Source organism: Hyaena hyaena, unplaced genomic scaffold (assembly GCF_003009895.1).
Source record: "Hyaena hyaena isolate Hyena2069 unplaced genomic scaffold, ASM300989v1 scaffold_329, whole genome shotgun sequence".
Lineage (NCBI taxonomy): Eukaryota > Metazoa > Chordata > Mammalia > Carnivora > Hyaenidae > Hyaena > Hyaena hyaena.
Window position 1 is genome coordinate 395,594 of NW_024080960.1, and position 23,434 is coordinate 419,027.

At 43.3% G+C, this 23,434-nt stretch overlaps 1 protein-coding gene across 1 annotated transcript in view; it reads left to right on the forward strand.

Moving 5' to 3' along the window:
* TMEM165 (transmembrane protein 165) overlaps positions 1 to 23,265 on the forward strand; it is a 27,705-nt gene extending 4,440 nt beyond the window's left edge. The window contains exons 2-6 of the mRNA XM_039249054.1: positions 9,358 to 9,583; positions 16,872 to 17,047; positions 17,786 to 17,968; positions 21,587 to 21,692; positions 22,408 to 23,265. Coding sequence (XP_039104985.1) covers positions 9,358 to 9,583; positions 16,872 to 17,047; positions 17,786 to 17,968; positions 21,587 to 21,692; positions 22,408 to 22,484 — 768 coding nt within the window. The 3' untranslated portion in view covers positions 22,485 to 23,265. The remainder of the gene's footprint in view (positions 1 to 9,357; positions 9,584 to 16,871; positions 17,048 to 17,785; positions 17,969 to 21,586; positions 21,693 to 22,407) is intronic.
* Positions 23,266 to 23,434: the final 169 nt, after the last annotated feature.

Here is a 23,434-nt window from a genome sequence, read left to right on the forward strand (position 1 = left end):
AAACCTAACCATTCACAAAGAAAATAATTTACATGATAGTGAAAATTTATAATAAAATACAATTTTTATCTTTTTAATTAAAAACTTTTTTCTTAAATAGCTTATTGTCAAGGTGGTTTCCATATAACACCTAGTGCTCATCCCCACAAATGTCCTCTTCCATGCCCATCACCCCTCTTTCTCTCCCCCCCACCCCTATCAGCCCTCAGTTTGTTTTCAGCATTCAAGAATCTCTCATGGTTTACCAATTTTTATTGGTAATCTTTTTAAAGTATAATCTCTTAAAACCAGGTTCATCCATGGTATCTTGTTTAAGTTGCATGTATATTTTTGTGCACATTTTCCTACTTTCTGGAAAAGGCTTTTCTGACTTGCGACAATAAAATAATGGCAAGGAGACAGTTCTAAGCCCATTCTAAGCATTTTCCTCTAGACTTCTTTATCTCCAAATAATTCCACCTGTTGTGTGATAACTTTTTTTGAACGACTTTATTTTTGTGTTCTTGCAAGGATATCAGCCTCTTTCCAGGGAGCTGCCTAGACTTGGTTTCACAGGATGCGTCTTCATCTCTGGTTTCGTCATGTGTAGCTGGAGAGTCCCATGAAGCTTTCATGTTCTTGCCGTCACACGTTCATTTGAACTGTAGGCCTCAAGTAGGAATTACTGGTTTCATTGTTGTCATTTTCTTCTCTTGAAGATCAGGAAAGTGTAAAAGAGTACTTTCTAAATGAGGAGTCTCCCCCCCCCCCCCGCAGTTTTTCCATTTGGAACTAATTTTGAGTAAAGAGGAGTTGTATTCAGCAATTTTTTTTTTAATTATAAGGTGTTGACTCTGCTCTCAAGATGCAGGTAATTTGCATCCCAAGCCCAAATTAAAATACTGAAATAGTGGTTTCTGTACCAAGGATAACACTGGCGTTTCATTACTTGCTCTAACATCGTAACTGAATACTGGATACCAGAATGCGTTCCCTGCTTGCAGCCCCGCTGTATGTAACATGGGCCTAAGTGCTATGCACCCACACTTGCTGCCTCTCCACGTGTGGGACGGCATTGCCTGCCTTTCCCTGCCTCTGCTCTGTGTCCGTGTGTCTGCTTTCTTCTGACCTCCCATACTTTCCTTCCTCAGTGCCTTTATTCTCTCCCTTTCATTGGCTCCTTTCTGTGTGCTGACACATGGCTACAGCTTTCTCCTGTTTGGGAAGAAATAGGAGGGAGGCCTTTTTGGGGGGACAAGGCCATTAATTTAACGACTTGACTGTACTAGTTTCTCTTCAGTTTTACAGACCGAATTTCTAAGTAGGGAATTAGCTGCTGCTTCAGTTTCCTTTAATCTTCCCTTTATCCGACTTTGGTCCCTGTCTTTTCATTGGAACCCTGTTTTTGAAGGATACTTGAAGCCCACCGCCTGCCTCACCCAGGGGTCTTTGTCAGTTCTTTTTTCACACTGTTAACCCTCCTCTTTGAGAGTCCTACCTCGTCTTGGCTGTATCAACTTGGGTCTTAAGTTTCCATCTTATGTTCAGTTGGGATAATAGTTCTCCGGTTTTTGAGTATCAGTAAAACAGTCAAAATGTTTGCCATCTAGTTAGTAGCTCAGCGAATGGTGACTGCCCCCGACTTGACCATCTGTGGTGCTTGGCTGCCTGGCTCTATAAATATCTAAGACAGTTTTGTTGTTCTTTTGTTTCCCCCTCCACCCCCTTCCCTAAGTATAGATATTCTCCAAGGCTCATTTTTTCCACTTAATCTCATCTCCCTCTCCCTTGGAAATCTCTACCTGCAGGGCTCTAGCTGATTAACTCAGGCTGCCAGCAGCCAGACACATACCTTGAGGCTGTGCTGGCCTCAGATCAGGTGTCCTGGTTCTGAAGGCCTCTTGGAAACCTTCATTTCAAATGCTTTTTACTGCCTCACGTTGAACGTGTCTGAAACCAAACCCCTAATTTTGATTCCTCTTTCCCACATACTTTGTAGGAATCCAAATATCTCTCCCAGTAAACCCAGCAGAAAACCTGACCATCATCTTTGATTCCCACCCCCATTTTAAAGTTGTGTTGATATTTTTCCTTTCCATCGTGTGCAGAAATTTCCCTTCCCTAATTTGTCTTCAACGTTGGTCTTATGCAGCTGACCTCCTCATGAGTGGATCCAGTGGCTACTATTCTCTACTCTCTGCCCTGATCAGTTAGTCTCAGTGCCTTAATCATATTTGTGATGTCTCCTCAGAAACTTTTTAAAGGCTTCTTGCTTGCCTCTGGGCGGGTCTGCACACACAGGATTTTCAGTCAGGACACAGTTTATCATTCTTCTCTTACCCCAGCCATTCATCTGATGGTTTACTCCCCGTTCTCAGAACATGCCTGCATTCTTTCAAATTGTCAGTCCTGGGAGGGAGGTGAGTGCATGTACCCCAATGCATTTGCAAGTTAGTCACTCCACGAGTGGCAAGTACTGAATCCTGCTGAGAATTTGAAGGAGGCTTGGGAAATGAATTTCAGGGCCGACTCCCCCCATTGGGCAAAGGTTGCCCCACAGGTGCTCCATACTTCCGGGTAGTGAATATGTACAGACCTCTTCCTTTCTGGTTGGACCTGCCTGAAGCCAGTTACATACAGCCTTGAGGGAACTGGTTCTCTAGAAATGGGGTAAGAGATTGGGTCAAGAGATTTTTTTGAAGTGGTACACAATAGGTGCTTGTAAGTATGTGCATAGTAAAACAAAACAAAACAAAAAACAACCCAAAAGGTAGAGAAGAAAGTAGAGGAAAACAGTATGTCTCCTCCTCTTCTGGTGTTCTAGTTCAGGGCTCTGCAGACTGCACTTTACCACAGGCTTCTTGTTTTGTAAATGAAGGTTTTTATCGGAACAGAGCCATGCCCATTAAGGTATTGTCCAGGGCCCTTGTCAAGCTACAGCATCTGAGTTTGGGTAGTTACCACAAGGATTTTGTGGTCGATGAGATTAAATATTTGGCCCTTTAAGAACAAGTTTGCTGACCCCTATTCTAGTCATCCTGGTTTCTTCCCTGTAGACTCCCCCCGGGAAACTGCTTGCTGAGATTTGGCTCACGTCAACAACTGTATACATGCTATGTACCTACCTCTGTGCCCCTCCACGCGCATACGTACAATGACTGTAGACATACTACATGCTTTTTTCCCAACTTAAGAATATCTTACTGATTTTTCTTTACTAATATATATAAAAGATCCTGATTCTTATATTTTAGAATATAGTAATCTAATATATGGAAACTACCATTTATTTAACCAGTTCCCTATTGATGGACATTTTGTTATTTTGTCTTTTATTATTACAAATTATAACATTATACTTATACATGCTTCTAATACAAAAAGATGAACTCTGTGAGTGTTCCTATCTTCAACTTTGTTTTGATCATGTGCTGCCATGACACATTGCCCACAGTAAGTGTTCACTTTTACTTGAGGGGAGCAGGATCATTAGGGGCTGGAGTTGCTGGGTTAGGCCTTGCTCCTGAGGTTTTGTGTGAGGGGAATCTTGAGGAGTCAAGGTAAATAATGAAAAGGAGGTAGGAGGGGTGGCTTGTGCTTACCAAACCGTCACGTGCTCTTGTATGCACTGCCCAGAACCAGAGCCATGAGCCAAGACCTCTTATGCCCTTGGAACGTGGCTCGTTCATATTGAGATGTGCGTGAGACGATTGTGGCGAGTAGATAGACAACAGTGCCCAAAGACTTAGTGTGATAACAAAGAATGCTATGCTTTCAGAGTAGAATTTTGGATATATTGGTTTAAGTAAAATATTGCTAAAAGTAATTGTTTTAAAAATGTTTTTTATTTATTTCTGAGAGAGAGAGACAGCATGAGCAGAGGAGGTCAGAGAGAGAGGGAGACACAGAATCTGAAACAGGCTCCAGGCTCTGAGCTAGCTGTCCGCACAGAGCCTGAAGCGGGGCTCGAACCCACGAACTGTGAGATCATGACCTGAGCCAAAGCTGGACGCTCAACCGACTGAGCCACCCAGGCGCCCCTAAGAGTAATTTTATCTGGGGCGCCTGGGCAGCTCAGTTGGTGAAGCAGCTACTCTTGGTTTTGGCCCAAGTATGATCTCATGGTTCATGAGATTGAGGACTGCATCGGGCTCCGTGCTGACAGCATGGAGCCTGCGTGGGATTCTCTCTCCCTCTCTCTTTGTCCATTCCCTGCTCATGCTCTCTCTCAAATAAAGAAATGAGAACTTAGACAAAAAAATTTTTTATCTGTTTTTACTTTTCAAAATGTGGCTGCCAGAAAATTTAAATTATGTGGCTTGCAATATTTTCTATTGGATGGTGCTACTCTGGCTTATCCTTCCATATGGACTATAAGCCTCATTCTTAAATAGCGAGGTAACACGATGAACTTGGTTTTACAAAGATTAAACTGGTCACGTTGTGGTGTACTGCGATATCTGTTAGTAACTGAGCGCTCGCTGTGTCCGAGGCACCATCCTAACACCCGTATGTGTACTGAGTCAGTCAGTCGTCACAGCAAGCCTGTAAGTGTCGGCACTCCTCATCTTACAGTGCAACGTGAACAGGGAGGCAGACCTCCTGGCCCAAGGTCATGCTGGACCCAGGCATTCTGGTAGCAGAGCCACGTATTAAACCACCACAAGTCACCCTGAAGGGGGGTTAGAACAAGGAGATGGGATGCTCCTTGCACACAGTAAGTACTTAGACGTTTGACAGCAAATGAATGGTAGTCGATCATTTTCTGACCCATTATTAGCACTTTAAGTTTTAAAAATTGACCCCTGTAATACTCTGATACTTTGATTTTAAATTCTTTTCACCGTGGTTGGTGATTTCACAGTATCTTTTTGGATATCCAGAACTAGACTATTAAATGATAAAAGCTGCAAGCTGGGTTTCTTGTGTCCTGTATAGAGTAAGTTTTTTAAGACTGTAGTTTTTTGTTTTGTCTTGTTATACTCATGAGGCAAGTTTTATTTTGTCCTCTTCATTTTTCACAGAGCAACAGAGAGGCTAAGTAACATGGCCAAGCCTTTATGGCAGGGGATTATAAAGCCATAAAAATACATAGTTTTGGTCACTGTTTTGTTTTTAAAAGTAAACATTTTCTGTTTGAGCTTGGAGCTAATTGACCATATACAATGTATATTTATTCCTAGACATTTTTTTGGATTTCAGATGACAGACTTTACAGTGAAGTTTCTTTATACAGAAGGTATGTCTGAGAGGAAAATGGTTGCATTAATGAGAGCCTAGTTGGAATGCTTATTATTATTATTTTTTTTTTATGATGCCTAATGAGTACAGAGTATTTGAAGAGAAAGGAAGCTCAATTTTTAAAAAAAAAATTTTTTAATGTTTTATTTATTTTTGAGAAAGAGAGATAGAGATAGCGTGAGCGAGGGAGGGTCAGAGAGAGAGGGAGTCACAGAATTCGAAGACAGGCTCCAGGCTCTGAGCTGGCTGTCAGCACAGAGCCCGACGCGGGGCTCGAACCCACGAACTGTGAGATCATGACCTGAGCTGAAGTCTGACGCTTAACTGACTGAGCCACCCAGGTGCCCAGGAAGCTCAGTTTTAAAGAAACATCAGCATAGATGGAACTAAAATCATAATGGAGACAAAGCCAGAATTTCTGTGATGGTACTTAATCAAGGGCTGAGTTCCAAGGCTGTCCTTTTTGATTTAGTCCTAACACCAAATATCTTCTAAAATGCTAAATTTCCCCAATTTGTGGTTCAAAGTGCTAGGCTCATAAATGCTTACATCTTGCTGATCATTATGGTGGAATGGGACAGGTTTATGTTGTTAGTTGTGGAATGACATACACACTTAGAATTTGGATTTTATTCTTGTCTCTGACATCTCTGAGTAGGACCTTTTGTAAAAAAATGTACTTCTGTTTTTACCCTGTCAAAAATCACATGTGTTCTGGGGCGCCTAGGTGGCTCAGTCAGTTAAGTGTCCTCTTGATTTCAACTCCGGTCCTGATCTCCTGGTTTGTGAGTTTAAGCCCCGCATTGGGCTCCCTGCTGACATGGCAGAGCCTGCCTAGGATTCTCTCTCTCCCTGTCTCTGTCCCTCCCTCACTCATGCTCATGCTCGCTCGCTCTCAAAAATAAACTTTAAAAAATTTGTTAAATCATGTATATTCTTGGGTTGTTTTCCCTTTTTTTAATCTCTTAGGTTTCTAGAGATTCATGGGCTTTAAAAATTAAAGATAGGCTGTGAGGATTGGAAGAGATGTTTCAAAGTGATTTATCTAGCCCGCAGTGCCTCAGCCTGGGGACTACTGATGTACTTCTGTGTCGGGGCAGGGACTGTCCTGTGCGTCATGTCCTGTCCAGAGCAGCGTCTGCGCCTTCCAGCTGCCAGTAGGTCCCCCTCAGCTGTGATGACCAAAAGTGTCTCTGGACATTGCCAAAGACCTCTGGGAGACAAAATGGCCCAGGCTGCAGACCCCGGACACAGTGCATTTCCTGTAAGTGGTCGTTCTTGTCCCTGGAACGCCGACACTGAGGAGGGAATGTACCGCCTTCACTAGCCGCCCACTTCAGCTTCAGTGGCTGTCTGGGGGTAGAAATCTTTTCTCTGTGTTAAGCTCAAAACTGCCACCTGTGACATCTTTTTAAAAGTTTTATTTATTTTGAGAGAGAGCGAGCACATGTATATGGGAGGGGCAGAGAGAGAGAGAGAGAGAGAGGGAGGGACATAGAGAATCCCAAGCTAGCTGTCAGCGTGGAGCCCAGTGCGGGGCTCAAACTCGCGAACCCTGAGACCATGACCTGAGGCAAAATCCAGACTCAGAGGCTTAAACAACTGAGCCACCCAGGCACCACCCCACCCCCCGCCCCCCAGGACTTTTTAGTTCTGCTTCTTGGGCTCATACAGAGTAGATACACACGTGGAGACTTTCACAGTTACTGGAACATAGGCACCTAGTCCCTCCTAATCCCTTATTTGGGTTGGCAAACTTTTTTTAATGGGCCAAATAATATTTTAGGTTTTGAAGTCACTTAAGGTCTCTGTTGCATAATTTTCCTTTCTTTCTTCCAGCTCTCCTCCTCCTCCTTTTATCCCTCTTTGTTTTTATTTTTTGCAACCCCTTAAAAATATAAAAAAACACTCTTAACTGACACAGGCTGGACTTGGCCCATGGTAGCTTGCCAGGCCCAGGTTTTAGAGCCTCTTCTGTCTGGGATGATCTTTGTGGGAGGTGGGGGGGTAGGCGCTGCCCCAGAACTATACAAAGTTTGGGTAAGAGCTGAGCAGCACAGAATAATGATTTGTCCCTGTTTCGGGTACTTAAAGTACCTGTTTCTTGTTTGAGCTTGGTCATATTTTCAGCTTAAAATGACCTTAATGCCAACCAAGACTTTGGTTTATCTTTTTTATTAGACCACATTATACCTCCTAGGATATTTTTAGACTTTAGCATAGGACCACCCATACCTCCAGCTAACTATGTCTATTTTTTAATAGTTTTAATTTTGTTATTGAAGCTGACACAGTGTTGTTAGTTTCAGGTGTACGGCATAGGGCCTTGAGGACTGTTTTGCTGCTTCACAGGTATAGCTGCCGTCTGTCACCGTACAGTGTGCTACTACAGTAGGCTGGCTATCTTCCCTGTGCTGTACCTTCTATTCCTGGAACTTCTTCACTCCACGTTGGCCATCCCCCACCTCCAGCTCTTTGGCAGCCATCGCTTCTCTGTAATTATAAGCCTGTTCATGCTTTTTGTTTGTTTGTTTATTCATTTGTTTTGGTTTTCCACATAGAAGTGAAACCATATGTATTTGTCTTTCCCTTATGCCACTTAGCATATTACCCTCTAGGGCCATCCATGTTGTTGCACATGACAAGATCTCACTTCTTTATGGCCGATTAATTTCTGTTGTGTGTGTACCACATCTTTATCCATCCATCTGCTGACGGACTCCGGCTGCCTCCCTGCCTTGACTAGTGTAAGTCATGCTGCATGGAACATGGAGGTGCATATATCTTTTCAAATTAGTGTTTTTGTTTTCTTTGGGTGAATACCCCAATAGTGGAATTACTGGATCACAGGGTAGTTCTGTTTTTAATAGAGCCACAGTGGCTGCACCAGTTTGCATCCCTCCCAGGTACATGAGGATTCATTTCCATTTCTCCGCACCCTCACCAATGCTTGTTACTTCTTGTCTTTTTTATTCTAGCTATTCTGACCAGTTATGGTGATATCTCATTATGGTTTTGATTTATATTTTCCTGATGAGTGATGTGGAACATCTTTTCATGTATCTGTTGGCCATCTGGATGTCTTTGGAAAAATACCTTTTTAGGTCCTCTGCCCATTTTTAATCAAATTAGTTTTTTTGGGTGTTGAATAAATTATATATTTGTATATCCAGTTATATTAAACCTCATGTTAGGTGGAGCCATGTCTTGCTCTAGTCTGTTGAGAGCTTTCTGGGTCCTACTTGTCATGTAAAGTGTTAAAGGAATTTCTCTCAGCTTTCCATTACTTGAATGTTTTGATAAACATACCTGGCTCTTCCACTCAAGTTACAAGTAAAAATTTGAATGAGACATAGCTAAGAACTAAATATCAAATCGCAAATACTTAGAAAATAAGGTAGTTTTAATATGTGGCTATAGCTGCTCTCTACTCTTTTTTTTTTTTTTTTTAATTATTTTGGGGGCACCTGGGTGGCTTAATCGGTTAAGCGTCCGACTTTCGCTTAGGTCATGATCTCGCGATTCGTGGGTTCGAGCCCCGCGTCGGGCTCTGTGCTGACTGCCAGCTCGGAGCCTGGAAACTGTTTCAGAATATGAAACACACTCTCTCTCTGACCCTCCCCTGCTCATGCTGTCTCTCTCTCTCCTAGAAATAAATTAAAAACATTTAAAAAAATTTAAAAAAAATTATTTTGTAGACTTGTACTTGGATCTGCATTGTAGCATCCATCAGTTAGAGGTTTTGGTCATTACAAATGGCTTTCAGAGTGGAGCGCCTGGGTGGCTCAATCGGTTGAGCTTCTGACTTCGGCTCAGGTCATGATCTCCTGGTTTGTGAGTTCAAGCCCTGTGTCAGGCTCAGAGCCTGGAGCCTGCTTTGGATTCTGTGTCTCCCTTTCTCTCTGTCCCTCACCCGCTCATGCTCATACTCTGTCTCTCGCTGTCTCTCAAAAATAAATAAATGTTAAGAAAGAAAACAACAACAACAAATGGCTTTCAGAGTGCTTAGGTAGGAAATAAGTCTAATGGCCAGGACAGAAAAAAAACCTTAGTTCACATTCAAAAACAAAACAATTTTAAATAATGAGTTTTTACAATAAGTAGCTGATACATACATGTATTTTTTTTGTATTTCAGAAAGGATTGACACCAGCTGCCCCGGTTCATTCCAATAAAGAAGATCCTGCTACCCAGACAAATTTGGGATTTATCCATGCATTTGTCGCTGCCATATCCGTTATCATTGTATCTGAGCTAGGTGATAAGACATTTTTCATAGCTGCCATCATGGCCATGCGCTATAACCGTCTCACGGTGTTGGCTGGGGCTATGCTTGCCCTGGGCCTGATGACGTGCTTATCAGGTGAGTGTGCTCTTTCCTCCTAATGACTTGACTAGATTAAGGAGAAAGCATCGTATGGGGCATTGAGTCATGGAATCATCCAGCTAGTTGGGTTATAGTTTGGTTCCTAGAGTTCAGAATTTAGTAAACGGAAAGTGGTGTCAGTACATAAACCACTGAAAACCATGTTGCGCTTTTAAAATTAAATTTTCAGCTATTCACAGCCAAGACACATACTCCTCATTTTTTCACTCGTTTTTATCTTTTCTACGGGCGTGTGTATCCCTCCTTTTTGTCTTTTTGTCTTTTCAGTGCAGATAGGTTTATATCTGATATCTTAGCAATAGGACTCAAGTACATTTCAGGGACATGTTGGAAACCAGTAACTGTTGAAGGACATTTGGTAGTAACTGAGGAGTCACTTTCAGTTTATTGTGTCTGGTTAAGCTGTTCTTACCCATTATGATAAAGGGGTGAAATGTTCTTAGACTCGCAGTTCTTGTTTCCGTTCTATAGGCTTCAGTTTTTCAGAGAATTAGACCATGCAAAAGTAAGCGTAACAGAAAGTGATTAAACAGAGTGGAGTCTCATCAGAAGCCACCCCGAGCTGGGAAGAAAGGAGTGAGCTTGCCCCTTATGGCCGGACTTGGATTGGAGCCTGATGCTGGGTACTGGCCTAATGATAAGTTCCTTAACCTGTGAGCTTCAGGGTCCGAGTCCGTAGAGCAGAGCGGATAAAGCCTGCTTCCCTCGTACGGCGGTGCTGTGGGTTACGTGAGGTCCTGTATTTCAGGTGCTCAGTCCCCCTCCCCTCGGCATCTCTCACATCTGAAGGTTAGTTCTTCAGGTACAGAACAGGTTCTGTTCCTGGCTGCTTGGACCCCTGTCAAAGCTTACGTTGTTTTAACCTAAAATAAATAAGTATTTTACTGACTAAAATAATTTGCCCACTGTACACATTTTATTTATTTATTTATTTATTTATTTTTAAATTTATTTCTGAGAGAGAGCATGAGCAGGGGAGGGTCAGAGAGAGAGGGAGACACAGAATCTGAAACAGGCTCCAGGCTCTGAGCTAGCTGTCAGCAGAGCCCGATGTGGGGCTCGAAACCATGAACCATGAGATCATGAGCCGAAGTTGGACGCTCAAATGACTGAGTCACCTAGGTGCCCCCACTTTACTTATTTTAGAAGTTAAAGCATTATGATACAGGAAGTAGGAAAAGTGGAGAGCGTTGTAAATGGTGAAGTCACGTGTTGGGAATGAGTATGAATAATATCAGAGGATTTTATTTTTTAAACTTCTGGCTGGAGCGGTGGTCCACACGCCCTTTCCTTGTGTCTACAAAGTCATTTGGAAAAACCCTGCACCCCTCTCATGTGGAAGTTAGTTAAAACTTGTCATCTTAAGTTTAAGGGGTTGCAAAGACCTAATTTCTGGTATAGTTTTCCTCATAGAATTTTACCCTAGTGATTATAACTTTTTGCTTGAAGATCTTTTATGGGTCACACTGTCATTTATCTGCAGCAAAAATATGCATATAAAGTAAATTTTAAAAGATACAGTTTCTTTTGTTAAGTCTCCAAATGTTAGTATTTTTTACAGATTAAGTTATAGTTATTAATAGTATAGTTGATCAAAGCAAACTGTATCACAAACTAAATACATTTGTATTATATATATTTAGCTAATATGTCATAGTACCCAGCATATTTTTTAAAGCTTAGAAATGTATCTCTTGGGGCACCTGGGTGTCTCAGTTGGTTAAGCGGCCGACTTCAGCTCAGGTCATGATCTCACGGTTCGTGGGTTCGAGCCCCGTGTTGGGCTCTGTGCTGACAGCTGGCTCAGAGCCTGCAGCCCGCTTCAGATTCTCTGTCTCCCTCTCTCTCTGACCCTTCCCTGCTCACGCTGTCTCTCTCTCTCAGAAATAAATAAAAAACATTAAAAAAAATTAAAAAAAAAGAAATGCATCTCTTAATGAAATTATAGAACTATTCTTTTAAAATTAGCTTATATGTTCTTGGATGGCTATTTCTGTTGATAGAATTAAGCAAGGTTTAGCCTCAATTCTCATCTTTATTTTTTTAAAGCTTACTCCTTTATTTTGAGAGAGACTGCGCACAAGTGGAGAGGGGCAGAGAGAGAGAGGGAGAGAATCTGTGCTATGCAGCACAGAGCCCGAGGTGGGGCTTGATCTCACAGACTCATGAGATCATGATCTGAGCTGAAATCAAGAGTCAGATGCTTAACCACTGAGCCACCCAGGCACCCCTACTTTTTTTTTTTTTTTTTTAACATTTATTTACTTTTGAGAGAGAGAGAACGCAAGCAGGGCAAGGGCAGAGAGGGAGGGAGACACAGAATCCGAAGCAGACTCCAGGCTCTGAGCTGTCAGCACAGAGCCAGACACGGGGCTTGAACCCACGAACTATGAGATCATGACCTGAGCTGAAGTCAGACACTTAACCGAATGAGCCACCCAGGCACCTCTACATGTTAGTTTTTTACTTAGGAGTCCTTTGTTTGGTTGTATTTAGAAATAATTGAGAAAATTGAAATATCGTTCATTTTGTGTACTTTTGCCAGTAAAGGCTTTTATTTAAAAATTGTTTCACATCACATATTTTAAGTATATTTTTGTCAGAACCTTGGAGCTGCAGATTTAGCTCGTTCAATTTATGGGAAACATCTGCCACACTACCTGGTAGCTGTAGCAGTTCTGGTAGGTCCACAGCAAGTCATCTCTGTCAAAGCATTTGACTTGGTTTTTGAATTTCAGTGAACATGATACACATCCCCTTGACAACCATCTGCTTTAGAATTCTTCTAAAGTGGGTGATGGGTGGCTGGGGTAGGCATGGCACCCAGCTATGAGAGTGCTGCAGGGCGAAATAAGACACCAAGGGCTTTAGTATTTCCTTCTGATGCTCTGTGCTTCCCGTAACAAGACTCTGCCTTAGGGAACGTGCATTGTTTTACACTGGCTGGGGAATGAAAGAGGCACGATTTCTCAGTGAAAACTGTGATTCCTGTCAAGGCCCGGGTACCCCGTTTCTAATGCCGTGACCATTAGTTCCAGCAAATGTAGGGCCATTATTTCTGATGTCATGACCTTACCAGAAATTCGCATTAAGACAGGGAAGACCGAGGGCCCTGTGTCTGGTTTATGCTTTGATTGAGGACACCAGTATTTGAGACGCCCTCTCTGCTGTCCGAGAACAGCCGTTTTTCCACACTGTGGGGAGATGCACCATAGAAGCCTGGGTCAAAGGCATCCTTGTGAAGGAGGCAGACGGCAACGAGAAGGGGTGTGAGAAAGGGGGCCTCAAAACTCCTTAACCACAAGCGAGTTTTAGGCAGATGAGTTTTAGGAGAGAGTACCTGTGGAAGTTGAACTTCAGGGAATAGATTCTTTTGCAAAATATTAACCCGTGTCCCCTTGTGAAGTCTTTGTGAATCTCTGGGAGTATGTCAGTCCCAGTTCGGAGGTTGCACATTCGCAGCTCTGGTTTCTCCTGCGTCAGTGGAGGGCTGGGTGTGCTAGGCAGGCCGCCTGGGGTCGGGTTCCGCTCAGCCCCTGTGTGCCATCGGACACCAGCATGCTGAGAAGCTTATGTACTTCAGAGGGGTTTTGTAAAATGTTTTTATTTATTAGAGCGTGAGTAGGGGAGGGACAGAGAGAGAGGGAGAGAGTCCCAAGTGGGCTCCGCACTGTCAGCACAGAGCCTGACACGGGGCTTAATTCCATGAACCATATCATGACTTGAGCCCAAATCAAGAGTCAGATGCTTCATGGACTGAGTCCCTGCCCCCCCAGGCACCCCCATGTTAGAGTTTTATTACAGCTGCTCTTCCTCCTCACTGCCTTTCTCTCATTTCACTCCGTATCCACTTGTAATCTGATTTCTGCTCCTAACACCTTTGCAAAGGCTTCAGTAACCAGCTTCTCTTAGTAGAGTTCAGTTTTCATTTCAGTGAGCGCCCATGGGCCGCATTCATGGGTATCCCCACCTCTTTATTCTCTTGGCTTCTGTGACCCCATGTGCTTATTATATTTCTGTCTCTCTGCAGAAACACGTACCATTATATATTCATGTCTCCCACAGGTTTCTCTGCCGCCCATTTTTTCCCCTTCTCGCTAATGTCCTTGTGCGGGGTGTTCTCAGTTTAATTACCTGAAAGTCCGTGAGTCCCAAGTCTCTATCTTCACTCCAGATTTTTCTTGGGACTTCAACATTGCCACGATTTAGAAGGACCGGTACATTTGTAGCTCTGTTCTGACTAGTTGCAAAGTCCTTGCTTAACGAGAAGTAACATCTTATTGTTCCCAGAGCAAAAGTGCTTAAGTGTCTGAGGGAAAGTTTCCAAAGAAAGAGGAACTAGAGGGACAGTAACCAGGAGAGGAAAAAGTTATAAGGCCAAGTAGGTTTTGCTCTCCGTGGAGATGTCAGGCAGAAAAAATGGCACTATATCAGTGAGTGTCAGGGTGTTTGAAGATTATCTGAAGATAGAAGGAAAACTGAGTTTAGGAGAGTTGAAAAGGCTCACTACATTCCATTTAAAAATTTTAAAACCTCTTCTGGAAAATATTTTAAATTTACAAAGTTTCAAAAATAGAATAATACAAAGAACTCTTATACACCTTTATCCGAATTCATTGTTGTTAATATTTGCCCCCAGTGCTTTAGCATTTGGGATTTACCTATCTATATCTAAATAAAATTATATGTGTAGTTATATACGTAATATATGTTTATACATATATGTGACGTGCATGTTATACACAGATACAAAACGTGGGTACACATATATATCATCATATACATGGATAGACGGATACATGGTTTACCATCTGTATTTCAGTTTTGTCCGTTGATTTAATATCCTCTGTAGCATTTCCCCCCTCCTGCAGAGAAGCAGCTGGTCTAAGTCAGGTATCACATTGGGTCTTGTTAGTCTTTTTCTTTTATTTAAGTTTTTTAAATTTTAGAGAATGTGCGAGCTGAGGAGAGGGGTGGGGTGGGGGGAGAGAGAGAGAGAGACAGAGAGAGAGAATCTTAAGCAGGCTCCACACAGCATGGGGCTCAACGCAGGGCTCCACCTGGGGCTCTGACCCCACAAACCTGGGATCATGAAGTCAGTAGGTGTACACTCAACAGACTGAGCCACCCAGGTGCCCCACTTTTTAAGAACTTGTTTAAATGTTTATTTCATTTTTGAGAGAAGAAGGGAGAGAGAGAGGGGAACACAGATTTCAAAGCAGGCTCCAGGCTCTGAGCTGTCAGCACAGAGCCCGACGCGGTGCTTGAACCCATGAACTGTGTGATCATGACCTGAGCCAAAATCAGATGTTCAACTACTGAGCCACCCAGGCGCCCCTAGGCACCCCTCTTTTTTAATCTTTCAATCTGAAACACTTCCACAGCCTTTTCTTGGTGTTTTACAATATTAACATTTTTTTAAAGAATACAGCCCTTCCCGTTTTGATGGATTGCTCCTCATTTTGTGTTTCTCTTCTGTTTCCTCATAATTAAATTAAGGTTCTGCATTTTTAACCAGAATACTGTGTAGGTGATAGGCAGTCCCCCTGAGAGTGTCCCATCTGGAATAACAAGATGTCCATCTGTCCCTCAGTGACGTCAAGATTTTTTTGTGTTCTGTCTTTTTCTCTTTCCCTGCAACTAATACGCAGTCTTTAGAGAGACACTTTAAATAAGACAGTGCAGACACCCTATTCCCCACTGTTCTGGGTTGATGACTCTTCCATGACCTCAGCTTCACCTTGATAACTGCAGAATGATGGCTCTCTGAGTCTAGTAGCTCATCCCGAGGGCCAGCGGGCCCTGGCGCGTTCCCCTCACAGAGTTCTCCCCCCATCCCACGGCTTTGTCTCTTTGTTGTCAGTATAAACTTGGGGATTCCTTTTTTTTTTCAATGCGTTGTAATTAATTACCTAATTATATGGCTTAAAATTTCCCCGATTTAGCAGGGGGAGTCCCTCCAAGCTGCCCCCCGTGGCCTTGTGTCATGGCCCCACCTTTGCTTCTGCTCCTCCTGACTTTCTAATACAAGATAACACAGGGTCAGCCTGTCCCTGGTCTGCCCAGGCCTGGAATTAGCCGTTTTTCTGAGGAGCCTTTTCTTGGGGAGCGTTGTCAGACACCAAGACCTAGATGTCAAGTGGGCTCATGACTGACATATCTGGTTTGTGGCCTTTTCAAAGTGGATAGAGCCAGAAAATAATAGGTCTGTATTGTGTGTGTACATAAACGTATACACAAATGTACGTATTCATACATAGAATTAGAATGTAGACCTACACAGAAGTGTAGATATGGTATATTTCTGAACTTGATTTTAAAATCTTCAATTTTGTAATTCTAATGACCTGGGACTATTTTACCTGTGCATTGATACATTTGGCGTTCGTGCAGATTTTTAAGTGTTGAACCCAATTTATAAAGAGCATGTAAAGTAAAGGGTAATTGCGTTTATTCCTTGTGTGAAAATCTCCTTTGGCCCTTTTATAGTTCTTAAGTTTTAAATACGGAACTGATAACCCAGGTGTAAACATTTCACAGTTAGGATTTGGGTTCTTGATATGGTTCCGAGTTTTTGTGTACAACTTATACAGTGGTCCTCTTTCTTTAGTGATAGGAAAGAATGATACTGAATAAATTTGAGTCTGTTGTAAATTTAAAAAAATTTTTTATATGTCTTTTATTATATTTTGAGAGATAGAGACAGAGAGCGAGTGGGGGAGGGGCAGAGAGAGAAGGAGACACAGAATCTGAAGCAGGCTCCAGGCTCTGAGCTGTTAGCACAGAGCCTGACCCGGGGCTCAAACCCACAGACTGTGAGATCATGACCTGAGCCGAAGTTGGAGGCTTAACAGACTGAGCCACCCAGGTGCCCCTGTTGTAAGTGTTATTTTATGGCAGGTTATAGGAATGATTTGTTTTATCAGATATATTGAAGCAATTACAAAGGAGCAGAGTTTGAATCACACCTATCATTTGAGAATCTTGTCCTGATTCTTCACTAAAGAAGTTTGCAATTTAAAGATTTGTGATGGAGAAATACCACTTCCGTATGAAAGTGGTGTAACTTCATGGTTCTAAGATGCCCGGCTCCTTCGCGGGCATCAGAGCTAACCTCCTCCCTAAAGTTGACATGACGTGTAACAAGTCAGGCTATTCTGTATTAGATGAGCTTTTTCTTGAGAACAGGGTTCAACTGTGATGTCTCCTAACCCAAATTATGAGACGTGCTAATTAACTGTCCGTACGCTGCATTTTCTCCCAGTGTTGTTCGGCTATGCCACCACTGTCATCCCCCGGGTGTATACGTACTATGTTTCCACCGCATTATTTGCCATTTTTGGCATTCGAATGCTTCGAGAAGGCTTAAAGATGAGTCCAGATGAAGGTCAAGAGGAACTGGAAGAAGTTCAAGCAGAATTAAAGAAAAAAGATGAAGAAGTAAGTCATGGCGCTACTGAGTGTCGGGACCGGAAAAGCGCTCCCGAGACGAAGTGGCCCGGAGCTGCTTCCCGGGCATCCGTGTCCGTGTGGTGCGTGGGCTCCTTGAGTGGCTTGTTCCACCCGTCTGCGGTAAGATGCCGGGTGGCCGGGCGTGCGGTAGAGAAGGACGCCGGCGTGCACGGTGACCTCATGTGATCAGGTTCCTCAGTTAGGAGGTTCCAGGCTCCTGCCAGGCAGGAGCTGGAGTTTATATTTTACAGGTTTCTTCGCACAGCATTTAGGGTAGTCAGTGATCAGTAAAGATTGATTTTGTGGTGGAGGAATGGAATAATTGAGAATATAGCATGTGTTGCTGTGTGAGACCGGTGGTTCAAAAGAGGTTTGGGGTCACATAATTGTTTTTTTAATGTTTATATTTAAGAGAGAGAGAGAGAGACAGTGTGTGAGCGGGGGAGGGGCAGAGAGAGAGAGGGAGACATGGACTGGGAAGCAGGCTCTAGGCTCTGAGCTGGCAGCACAGAGCCCAACCTGCGGCTCGAACCAATGAGCTGGGAGATCATGACCTGAGCCGAAGTCGGAGGCTTACTGACTGAGCCACCCAGGCGCCCCTGGGGTCACATAATTTTAGTTTCTTGGAACATATTCCCTAGAATTTAAAGTTTTTAAAAGAAAGATTAATTTTGTACTCTCTTGATTTGCCTCCTGGGACTGTTCTCTTTTTTCTTTTTAATTTAGTTTCAGCGAACTAAACTCTTAAATGGGCCGGGAGATGTCGAAACGGGCGCAAGCACTACGATACCCCAGAAGAGATGGCTGCATTTCATCTCCCCCATCTTCGTCCAGGCTCTCACACTGACGTTCTTGGCCGAATGGGGGGACCGCTCCCAGCTGACGACGATTGTGTTGGCAGCTAGAGAGGTGAGCAACACTTGAGAAGTGACCGCTTCTGTACTACTGTGAACCTAAGCTAACACCGTTCCCTTGCGCGCCGGGACCCTGGGCAGCCCGCTGGGGCCGAGCGACTGCTTGCTATGTTGGACTGTTGTAGACCTAATAATCCCGATTCTCCCTGAAATGAACCACCTCCGGCTTCTGCAGGCCGATGGGGTTCTGTGGCCCAACCCGACTGCTGTCTTTGGACTCCTCCCATCGACCCCTCTGCCCTCCGGCATTTGCCGCGGTGCTACCGTGGCGGTCGTCTCAACTCGGTTTTCTGGCTTCTCTTAGACCTTCAGTGTTTCAGGGCTTGCTGTACAAAGTATTATTCAGGGGACATTAGTTCACTTACGTACTAATTTCTGTGTAGCTCTGAGAATATTGGAATGGAATGGAAGATTCAGGAAATCAAAATGTCCCCAGTGCTCATCTCTGGGTAGTGCAGCTGCAGTTGACTTGTTTCTGGATATACAGTGTGCTGATCTTAGCCCCGGAATACTCAGGTCTGGAATGGCAGGCTAGGGGAGACTTCTGATCACCTTGTCCTGCCCTTTGCTCTAAAGATCCAGAAGCTGAGGCTGACAGACACCTGGCAACTCGTCCAAAGTCATAAGCCAGTTGGGAGCAGTGGCGAGGACTAGAAACTAAGGCTCTCTGCCTTCTAGCATTTTCTACCATATTTTGTTCGTAGATGTTAGACGCCACTTATGCAAAAACTAGCTTTTGAGGGGGTTTTGTTTGCTTTTAAAATGTTAATCTTTATTTCTACAGAGAAGAATTAGTGAAGTTTTACATGAGGTGTCTCATTGTTCACATGGGTCTGTTAAGACCTGCAGAGGAGATGGTTGTGAAATACAGGGCTGTGGCTACTTTTCAGGCTCTTCCTGATCTTAGCTGAGACAGTGTGTTTTTGGTTAAATTACGTTGTTTTTATCTGATGGTAGGATTTAGATAACCAGCGCGATTTGAATTTGTCCTGAATTTGTCCTACCACCAAAGAGCAAGTTCCTTAACCTAGGCCACAGTTTAAAATACACAGCAAGGGAAGCCTGAATGGCTCAGTCAGCTGAGTGTCTGACTCTTGATTTTAGCTCGGTCATGATCTCATGGGTTCCTGGGATCGAGCCCCGTGTCGGGCTCTGCACTGACAGCATGGAGTCTGTTTGGGATTCTCTCTCTCCCTCTCTCTCTGCCCCTCACCTCCCTCCCCAAATATAATAAATAAAACATTTTGAAAAAAGATTAAGAAAATAATAAAACAAGTTGAAGGCCAGGATGAAGGGCTGGCAGGGCTGTTTTGTTAGAAAAGCATTAAAAATGTTGTATTAAAAGAAAAAAAGGAACTTAGTTTTTTCACTTGAGTCCTGTATTTTAAAGCTTCCTTTTTAAATGCCACCGTAATGGTTTGCCCTATAGTTTTCTTCATTTCTAGCCTTTTTTTTTAGTGGCTTTCAGATTGCCAGGATTGGGACTTGAACTTAGTGACATTTTGGTGGTGGTGGTCCTGCAAGTGTGGGCCATCACAATGGTGGAAATCATTGCATTTTTCTTACTACTGTCATCTGTGTTGGCAGTGACTTGTGAAAGGTCCAGATCGGACGCCCGTGTGGGCCCCTTGGTCTGCTGCATTCCGGCAGCCTGGTGTGTCCTGACGAGATTTGAGTCCTCTGCTGTGTGTCCACGTTACTGCACCGTTTCCTTGTCTGAAAATGGGGCATTTACTTCATGGGGTTGTTCTGGGGATGAAACCAGACGATGCACGTGGGGTCCCCGACACAGTGCCGCTAGCCACTTTCCACACTACCAGCACCGTGGGGATACTGTGAGCTCTTCAGGGGCAGAAGTATGGCTTGTCGGTTTCCCTTAATAGTCCTAACATTTTTTGGGTAATTTTTTATATAAATTATGCTGAAGTGTAGTTTAGTCCATTTTATTTACTTAAAATTTTTAAATGTTTATTCTTGAGAGAGAGAGAGAGACAGAGCATGAGCAGGGGAGGGGCAGAGAGAGATTGGGACACGGAATCCGAAGCAGGCTCCAGGCTCCAAGCTGTCAGCCTCACAGAACCCGACGCGGCTCGAACCCACGAACTGCAAGATCATGACCTGAGCTGAAGTTGCCCAACTGACTGAGCCACCCAGGTGCCCCTGCCCGTAGTTCAGTCCATTTTAGTCTGAACTCTTTTTATTTCTACTTCCAACATAACTTGGTGTCCTTGATTAGGTTCTAAGCAAAAAAAAAAAAAAGTGGGGGATGAGGTTCCAGCGTCAAATAAATTTGGCAAATAACAAAGGCCAAAAACTTCTGTTTTAAAGGAACTCTTTAATTTAAATCGACCTTTCAAGCACCGTTTTCAAAGAGAGAGACAGCATCTTCACGGATGCCAGCCTAGAAGTTTGAGTGCACAGAATCTGAGCAACGCAGCCCCGCTCTGCCACCTGTCGTTCGCGGAGGAGCCCGCCTCTTCCGTCCCCACTCTTCAGTGGCAGTCCTGTCCCTGCTGGGTTCCCGATCACAGCTCCAGGTCCCCACTCTGTTGCTTCAATCTTTGCCTTTCTCCCAGCCCAATTTTGTGAGCATTTTACACGCACGAGTCTTTCTCATCTGAAGTTTCAGCCCTTCCTCAGTTCTGCTTCCCTCCAGAGGCCACCCTGCCCCTCCCTTCCCCGAGTCCCGAAGGGCCTGCTCTGGTGGGAAGCACCGCTTGCTCTACCTTCTTGCTTTCTGAACGCACAGCACCCTATTTTCTGACCTCACCAGAAAGGTTGATCTGGGGCTCCAGTTCCCCGCAGCCACCCACAGGCCCCACAGCGCTCCTCTTTGCTCCCCTCCAGTGCATCCTCCGCACTGGACTTTTAAAGTCTACGCCTCCTGTTCGGTCAGTCTCCAGCTAAAAGCTAACCGGTGTCTTGACACCTAAACCGTAAGCGAATCGATAGGGTCCTTCGCGAGCTGGCCTCCACCTTCGCTCATGGGATAGACCTCTCGTGACTCACTGGTTCTCTCTGGAAATGTCTGTTGACCTGTTTTGCAGTTGTGTCTTATTGCTGGCCTTTTGCTTTCTAGCATGTTCTCTCCTCCACAAAACGGAGTCAAATTTCCTGCTAGTCCTTCAGAGCTATCCTCTCTGGAAAATTTTCACTGGTCTTCCCAGTCTCAGGGCTTCCAGTTTGCTTTGGTAGCAAGGATTTAGGGAGTGTTCCTGGCTCGGAGTTAAAGCCCTGAGGACACAGTGGAGAGAAAGGGAAGCCGGGTGTGTAAAGGCTTGTTTCCTCACAAAGGGAAGAGAGGTCTGGGGTGAATCTCCTCAGCACTTGTCACTTAAGAGCTAAATATCGCCTGAATGAAGGGTGACTACCGCTGTCTGGTGGAATTGGGGTTATTTTGATCTTAGAAATTTTTCTTCTGCCTTTAGCTTGATTCCTGGGTATAATTGGAACAAATTCCTCCAAGCAGCTCTTACAGTTCTCATAACGGACACACCTGAGTTTTCAGAACTGTTTTAGGCCTTGTTGTTCTTCATCTCCATTTTCAGTGGGTAATAGTCATCTTTCTCAGTTTCAACTGCTTTAAATTAATGTCCGTTATGCTTGCTTCCAGGACCCGTACGGCGTAGCGGTGGGTGGGACAGTGGGCCACTGCTTATGCACTGGACTGGCAGTGATTGGAGGAAGAATGATAGCCCAGAAAATCTCTGTCAGAACTGGTAAGTCACCCGTGCTTTAAGTTACAAAGAAAATACCATTTGTTATAACTCTTAGAATTGCTAAGAGATCAGAAAAAGAGGAGCTGGTTCTTAGTTTTTATTCTGGAGTACACCTGGTCTCTGCAGTGATGATCTCTTAAAGAGGTCTAGTTCAATGCCACCACTGTTGCAAACACGGACGGTTTTTCACATACGTAGATGTTAGCAAAATAAAGTCCACCTAAAAGCCTTACTGGGTTTTTGGTAGCTTTTTATCAACGTAAGTAAAACAATCGTCATGATGGAAATAAAACTTTCTGGCCTTAAAGCTGTGTCTTAGAAGACTGGGATCCGTAGGTAGAGACCGTGTTTATGGATTCCACCTAGGAGAATTCCTATGTAGCTGGAAGGGCCTAAAAATGGAATACAAGTCTCTTTGCTTGTCAGAGGTTGTTGAACATTCTTTTTAATGACTGGGTTTTAAGATGAGTTACTATTGCATATCAGCACGGTCTCCATTTTAATACCGTCATTTCTCGGGGCAGCACTGGGGAAGCAGTGCATTTTTACTGTACGTACAATCTGGCGTGTTAAGTGTGCTCTGCTTCACCTGATGGGATATGAATGTTTCTAACTTCCTTTCAGCCGTTACCAGATTGGAAGAGTAGTGGACGACATCTTAGCTCCGTCATGGAGGAATTTTGCCTTATTTCACTTTGTTTCTCTTCTCTTACAGTGACGATCATAGGAGGCATCGTATTTTTGGCGTTTGCATTTTCTGCACTGTTTATAAGTCCTGATTCAGGTTTTTAACAAGCCGGTTTTTTTTTAATTTGTATTTAGTTTAAGATAGGTAACTCTTGTCTTTATGTACATACTGTACATTGTAACAAAGTGATGGAAAAGACTGTATTTTGTAGCACTGATTTGCGAGTTTGACCCATTTAATGAAAGTATTATGTCCAAAAGAAATAATCATTGATTCTATTTGCAACATGGATTTTTAAAAGAACCCTGACATCTAAGTGTGGATTTTTCTTTTCACCAGCACAATTATGTTAATATGGTCGCCGTTTTTTTTTGTTTGTTTGTTTTGTTTTTTTAGTTATTTGTGGGAGAGGGTATACATAGAACCATTGTGCAATGGAGTCTACCATTGATTTTCTTTTAGCACTGACCCCTTTATGAGGAAGATACATTTTATCTGGATCACTGAGCTGTTTTTTAAGATGTTTGCCTTAACATTTTTCTTGAGGTAGGAATGAATTGATTTTTATCTTTTAAAATGTTTCCTTAAAGCCAGTAAGCAGTTTAATCACAAGTCTTTTAAAAAGTCAGTTTCTTTTTTTTTTTAAGAGGAACATATTACTGTTATAACATGGCAAGAAATGTTTGCCAGGTCCATTCTCCTTCCCCCCTCCCTTTTTTTCTAATTGGGTAAGAAACCCAATATAAAAAACAGTCAATATTTGACAATGTGGAGTTACTAAATTAAAAGAGAATACTATGAGTGTATTCGTATTTTTTCTATACTGAATAAACAATGTACCATAGATACGATGTAAATAAAAGTGGTATGACCAGCTTGTTTTCCCTTGCGTGTTATATAAGCTTGTAACTTTGTATTTCATCAAAGTAGTAATGTTTATAGACCAGTTTCTAAAGCTGATGCTAAAATATAGGAGCCACAGTTTAATTCTAGAGCCCGCAATCCTTGATTATGTAAGGCTGCCTTGTTTTATCATAGTAACTTTGGTAATCAC